The 7500-nt window shown below is 43.4% G+C and overlaps 1 protein-coding gene across 1 annotated transcript in view; it reads left to right on the plus strand.

Moving 5' to 3' along the window:
• Positions 1 to 7500, plus strand: part of rbms3 (RNA binding motif, single stranded interacting protein) — a 152268-nt gene that overhangs the window by 1158 nt on the left and 143610 nt on the right. The window contains exon 1 of the mRNA XM_083761134.1: positions 1 to 127. This exon is cut by the window's left edge and continues 1158 nt beyond it. Coding sequence (XP_083617260.1) covers positions 53 to 127 — 75 coding nt within the window. The 5' untranslated portion in view covers positions 1 to 52. The remainder of the gene's footprint in view (positions 128 to 7500) is intronic.

Below are 7500 nucleotides of genomic sequence, written 5' to 3' on the forward strand. Positions count from 1 at the left end.
TGCAAGCTTCTCTCTCCAGCCTTAAGGACCTTTTGAACTGGATTCCATCTACATGGGAAAACGTTTGGAGCAGCAACCAATGTACCCCCAGTACACCTACTACTACCCCCACTATCTACAGACCAAGGTAGGATGGATGTTTCTGTAAGGTGTACTGTCTTCTACCTTTCCTCAGAGATAAGAAACAAGGCAAATACATCTGTACAAAAAGTATTACTGTATATGTGTACAGCGAAGAGTTTTGGAACTTCAACCCATCAAAGTCATCTTTGAGAAGCTCCCTGTCTTTGTGCAGCCGGGTTCCAGTTGTCCTTACTTACTTGTCTACTTACCGTAGATGGATGAGAAGAAAGGAACAAAGTCTAAGTGGCTGTGTTAGATATTCATGATATCTTTGCTTCAAGTCGATTGGGTGTTTGTTTAACAATGTTTGTCAATGGGCCTGACCTTGGTGGGTTTGCAAAAGGGAAAGGGTATTATAATTTTCAGTGAGCCAGGACGCTCAATTATTCTGACTGAAGCAAGCTGTAGGTAGGTTGATTTGGAAGAGCACACGACTTGCCAAATACGGTCCAGTCCACTTCCAGCCATCTCCCAGTGTACTGGTATGATTTAGCTGGGCCTGTCCTTCCTTCATTCTCAGGACTTGACTCCATCCACCCCTCTGACCCCACTGGTTCTAAGTTCAAGTTCAGGGCATGGGGCCCTGCCTTGTTCCAGTCTGCTGCCTGTCACTGTCACCCACCCACCCACTCACACATGCACTCGCACAACGCACGCACGCACACACACATAAACACACACACACACACACACACACACACATTATGTGCACACTCACACACGTCTTTAAATGCCCCCTCCCCCCCGGCCGATCCACCGTGACTATATAAACACTTGGACACACCCATGATAGCTTGTTGTAGATGTGATTGTGACATGTTTTCTCCTTTGTTCTCATTCTTGCTGCTGTTCATGGTACAGAATATGTACAGTACACACATGATAGTATTCCTCATTCTGAGTCTTGAAGACTCAGTCTTCTACCTCCAAGAGCAAAACAAATGACTACTAAGACCTGATCGATTCATTCTGCATGGTTTCGCTAGGCCTGTCATCTCCTATGTCTGGTGTGATTCATTTGTGTATGTTGTTGTTGTTTCATTTCTGTGAGGCTGCATGTGAGGAGGAGTTGGCAGTTTTTTCTGCAATATATATATATAAAAATCACACCCGTGTGAACTGAGTGGTGCTTATTTTTGCAGTGACATTACATTTTAAAATAAGAGATTAATATCGATTGTGTAATTAAAAACACAGACGCGTCATCAGTAGCGTGGTTTATGTTTAAGTGAATAAGATGTATCATGTTTCGTCTGGTCAGTATGCGCCCATACTTGTTTTTTGTATTCATCACGTCACCTTGTTCTCTATAGGTGTAGATGTCACGGTGTCACATCTCCATGTCATTTTGTTATTTATCTCCATCAGTTCAAGGCCATCTCGTCTTCCCTCAGTATCTGCAACAGGCATCTACTACACACGCACACACGCACACACACACACACACACACACACACACCCTATATATGTTGTCAAGGTCATTTCAAATTGGATCCTACCTTCCCCCAGTGTTCCCTGTAGCCGATGGCTGTGTGTGTGTGTGTGTGTGTGTGTGTGTGTGTGTGTGTGTGTGTGTGTGTGTGTGTGTGTGTCTAGGTATGTCCATGTGTGCTACACAGGGGTTCGTAGAAGAATGGCATCCATGTGAATGGATCAGGTTCTGTGGTGTTGTGTGCATCTCTCCATGACTATACATGAGTTTATGACGTTGTCTGAACTTGCCTCTGTATTCTCTGCAGTTCTTGGATCACATGTGCAACTGCGAGCATGTAGGAGTGGACACTTGAATGAGCGGAGTACATAGTATGTGTGTGTCCTGTCCTGTGCACTGTGATTCCCCTCCATGACCCCTTCACAGAGCAGCTTGCTGTCATTAACGGTCTTAGAGTCCCAGGAGAGCAGCTGTGTGTGTGTGTGTGTGTGTGTGTGTGTGCGTGTGCGTGTGCGTGTGCGTGTGCGTGTGTGTGTGTGTGTGTGTGTGTGTGTGCGTGCGTGCGTGCGTGCGTGCATGCTCACATAGTCGGAAACCCTGTGGAATATCCCAGCCATACATCTATATGGACCTTGATGCCGAGCTGTGTTGAGTGATTGATCTATCTGTGCTACACTGTGTGTGTGCGTACGTGCGTGCGTGCATGTGTGTGTAAAATGTATCTGTGCGCTGTGTGGGTGGTTATTACATGCTGGTGGTCAGGTTTGCTTCGTCCTGCAAAAGCTTGTATTTGGTGAAGATTGCACTTCAGGTGTTGCGTCATGTCCAGAGAGATGGAAAATGAGTCCATCTCTTTGTCTCTCTCTTTCTTTCTTTCTTTCTTTCTTTCTTTCTTTCTTTCTTTCTTTCTTTCTTTCTTTCTTTCTTTCTTTCTCTCTCTCTCTGTGTGTCTGTCTCTCTCTCTCTCCCTCACTCCCTCCCCTTCTTCTCCCTGTTGCTCACTGATCTGATTGGATGTAAATGGCCTCTTATTAATCTTGATTCCACCAAGTAGAGGCTCTCCTCCAGAGGAAATCAATCACCGTGTGTGATTGTGTGTGTGTGTGTGTGTGTGTGTGTGTGTGTGTGAGAGAGAGAGAGAGAGTGCATGGGCAGTTGAGCACATTTGTATTGTTAGAAAATGCCTGACAATAGCCCTTTTTAAAGCACACACACACACACACACACACACACACACACACACACACACACACACACACACACACACACACACACACACACACACACACCACAGTTACACAGGTAGTTAAAGAAATTACCTGCTTAAACTAACAATGCTTAGCCAGATGACAGATTGTGTGTAAATGTGCAGCTATTAAACCAAGAATGCCCCCTCTCTGCCTCTGTAATGGGCTATAGGTACAGTTAGTGTGCATTAGCCGGCGGTGGAGAGGGACTCTGAGATCCCTTGTGCGAGCCTAGTGGCTCTTAATCATGTGCCGTCTGTGAGGGGTGGATGTGGGACGGGGACGGGGGGGGGGGAGTGGGGCGGTCATTGGGTTCACTTGGAAGCACCAGCTGCATTGTTGCATTCTGATGGCTCATTTTCTTTATCCCGTTCAATCACTTTGAACCTGACGTGCCTGGTTTTGGGATGTGATTATAGGCAAAATCTTGTTGTGGCTGATTGTGTTCAAATAGTCGCAGCCTTTAAAACCAGGAAGACACTTACTGCATGCCATATCATGACGATATCGATATCATATTGATATATTACCCGATCCTTTAATATTGTATTCCCATGGTTGAATGTGTTAACATTAACAATGATCAGTGTTGAAATGTTCTGGGAAATGGATACACAGTATGTGTAATACCATATCTCAGTATTTGATATGAAACTAAGAAACAGTCCTTCACGGTTGTCATTAGCAATGCACCCAGGGCCTCTGGTTGGACGCAGACTGTCCCTAGAGGATGTCTGGGCGTACAGCCACGTCTGGGACATGGATGTGATGTGCAGGTCACTGAGGAAAGCCTGATTCATTGTTCGTCGTGTGACAGTGTCTCATAGCGAGAATCTAAGAAGTGCCTTAGCCTTGATAATGTTCATGGTAAATTTGTATAACCTATTATAAATAATAATGTCAGTTTTGTTGTGTTCAATGTCCGGGGACTACGGATGGAAATTAGTATCTCTGCTAAATCCAGTGTATTTATGCTACATTTTTATGTAATGTCCATTGCTCTGTCCCGTAAAGTAATAGTATACATTAGGGATGTACCCGATTTCTTTTTCGCGATGCGATTATGATCATTTGATTTGAGTATCTGCTGATACCGATTTTTCATGTACTGTAACATGTATACTATAGCCTACATGTTTGCTGAACACAAGCCCAGCATCAGTTGGGAGTTATAAAGACCTTGCCCAGCTATTTGATGCATCAGAGCCCTTTTCAAGGTGACACAGTGACTCCATTTTGTTGTGCAGATAGCATAGCATCTAACTGAAACACCCCCGGGAGGATCGACAACCACCCGAGGCATTCATTATTCTACCGCGACTAGCGACGGGACAGTGATGGGCCGTCAAAAACACTGATTTAGATTAGAATCAAAATCAGTGATTTAGATTCAGAGATATCAGCGTTAGAAGATTTTGGCACCCATTTGCTATAATGGAGGGGGAACACTTTTGATAATGGACCAACCGGAAATGGTTTAGAAACTTGCACAATAGACAGTCCTAGACTGTAGTGTATCGCTCGCCGATATCAAACAAATATAAAGCTTAAGAGACGGAACATCTCCTTCCTGGGTAGTCAACAGATGGGCTTAAAAGACGGACGGTTTCCGTCCTGGGCAGTAAAAGTGTTTAACTTATCTCTATCCTTGGCAAACATTCAGTGAAAATGCGGTTACAAGCTCACAACCCATCACGTCATTTTCAGTCATTGCCTGCTCGTAGTGGAACTTGTCTGTGCTGGTTGTACCATCTATGTAGCCTAATCTGTTCTATAGCTCTAGAGAAGGATTTCCCCCTCCAGCTGCAGTGAGCTTCTTTCTTATTGTAATCATAATCACGCCTCTCATCAAAACATCTGTATTTTAGCACCACCTAAACCACTTAAACCCAGGTGAATCACCTGGGGTGAACATCTTGCAACATTTGCATATCTCTCTCTATATATATATAATATAATAGCAGATCTGCCCGTACAGTCGATCGGCTATTTTCTGCAAAGATATTTACAGCACAAACAGGATTGAGTATTAAATGACCACTTCACCACTTTTCAACCTATCTTCATATAATAGGTCCTCACTAATAATCATGATAAAATGGCAAAAACAAATCCACTCACTCAGTCTGTGTCTCATAGGAGGGCTGTGGGCAGTTCAGAAACCCGTCCACCAGTAACGGCATCGATGGGGAATCCAAGCTAATAGAAACTGCAGGCTTTCTCGTCCAAAGTTGCAATGCGAAAATGGAAGCCATCGTTCTCACGGTAATAAAAAATATAAAAAAATAGTCTGCCTACCGATGATGAGTAGACTGAGTAGAACATTTTTTTGCCATTTTATCATGATTATTAGTGAGGACCTATTATATGAAGATAGATTGAAAAGTGGTGAAGAGGTCCTAAGTATAGGGTTTCATGGTTAACACCAAATCAAGTTCATGAAATCTTTGATTGAATCTCCTTACAACTTTGGTTGATTTATGCTGTAGCATTATAGTATTGGCTGTTATTGATTCATAGTGATGGTAAAGATATATTTTAAGTTGTGTCTTTAATGATTTAATTACAGCATTTAGTATAGCATGTTGTGCTAACATGGAGGATGCCTTCCCCTCTCATCACTTCTTAAGGCAACTCCTTGGATGTTTTTCCATCGTTTTTCTCTTCTCTAAATATTCTGAAAACATGTTTAAACTGCTACAAATGGACTGGAAAAAACATGCTGTGTAAGTGCAAGCGGATTCATACTTAAGAGAAGATAAAACAAACAATAGCCTATTCCTTATCTGCATTCAGACATTGAAAATGTATTTGGCTACCATTTTATCCATGACTGCCGATATGAATCAACCATTATTCCCTGTACCTCTGTTCCTGAAACTGATTGAAGGACTGCCTTCAAATGCATGCGGGCATGCATGCGTGTTCTTATGAATGTCAAAGCAATCAAGTTTTCCATTTTTCCTTTTCGCGTCTCATGATGATTGAGTGAGGATTGGAATTGTTGATGATAATCGCTAACAAACAGAGGAGACAATTGTCCAGAATTTGGCAGAAACAGCTACCATACATTTACATCATCAACCAAGCGGTCATTAGCTTGCTGCAGTTCAGTGGGCTAATGCGTGCAGTGGCACGCGAGTAGCTGTAATTAGGCTAATGAGAAACAGCATTCAGCTGAAATCAAAGCAATGACACATGTGGACACGCCTGGACATCTAAACAGAATATCCGTTCCTTTTAAAAATGAGGTTTTCACATTCAATTAGTCCCTCTAATGTGGGACATAAATGCGGTCAATCGTTAGTTTGGCGAAGATGGATAAAAGTCACTATCTAGCGCATGCACACACACACACACACACACACACACACACACACACACACACACACACACACACACACACACACACACCACTGAACCTTACTTCTCTTCCTCTGTTTGCTCTCCTCATTCCTGCCATCTTTCCATCCTTCCTTATTGCCCTTTTCCTTTTCCTCTTAGAAGCCTGTTATCCATCTTGTCAGACATAAAGTACTGAACTATGGCAGAAACAACAGTCATAAATTATACAGATTAATCCACACACATACAGGCCAGGGAGACTGAACTCTGCGTCTCTGTGTGTGTGTGTGTGTGTGTGTGTGTGTGTGTGTGTGTGTGTGTGTGTGTGTGTGTGTGTGTGTGTGTGTGTGTGTGTGTGTGTGTGTGTGTGTGTGTGTGTGTGTGTGTGTGTGTGTGTGTGTGTGTGTGTGTGTGTGTGTGTGTGTGTGTGCGTGCGTGCGTGCGTTTGGGTACATCTGTTTCTTTTCAAGCTCTCTCCTGCTACATCCACCTGCATCAGTTGAAGAGGTTCATTCCTTAGCGTGTGTGGGTATCCATAAAAAATATTTATGCGTGTATTTTTCGTAGGAATTGTTATATTGTTCTGAAAGTCAGGTATTCTTCATGATTGATTATTTACATTGCCCTTATACTTACATAGTTGAATTTGTAAGGACACAACAACCTCTGCTCACTGCACACCGTTTGGAAATCAAAGCCACACTATAAATAATAGAGAATGATCACATGTCGTTCTACGTGGCTCTATCCCTCTGTCTCTCTGCTACTCACTCTATCTATATCATCTACCCCCCCAAACCCCATCCTCTCTACCTGCCCCTACCCACTGTTCCGGGCCCTGTCGCTCTCTCCCTACCATCTGTTCGGTTTGCTGGGCCTGGGTGGTAATACTGCTTAAAAGGGACTCTCCTAACCACCCATATGGGTATGTCCATTTATTATTCTCCATGGGCCGTTCTATTCTCGTCCCCCGTACAGTAGCGGTCCTGACCGATGCCTCGTTATAGTGAATAGGAGGGAGGTGGGGGTGATAAAGCTTGTTCAGGTCAGTGGACGTGGGGAGGGGGTGGAAGTGGCTTAGCCTCTGCAATTCTGCAATAGAAAATGGACGGAGGAGGTTGAGAGGGTGGGAGGAATTTTAGAGCACTGTTAAACACAGCAAGAGGAAGAAAGCTTGCAGAGAGGGAGCTGAAGCGATATCAAAGAGAGCAAATAATTTCTGTTAGGCAGAAACTCTCCATTATTGGAACTTGTTTTGTTTTAATGCCCTACTTCGGCACTAAAAGTATAGCGTGAGCTTGTAGATCGGCTATGTCTTTTCTTTTATAAATATTGAACAAATGAAAAGTATTA

The sequence above is a fragment of the Protomyctophum parallelum genome (genome assembly GCF_964188405.1).
Source record: "Protomyctophum parallelum genome assembly, chromosome: 3".
Taxonomy (NCBI): domain Eukaryota; kingdom Metazoa; phylum Chordata; class Actinopteri; order Myctophiformes; family Myctophidae; genus Protomyctophum; species Protomyctophum parallelum.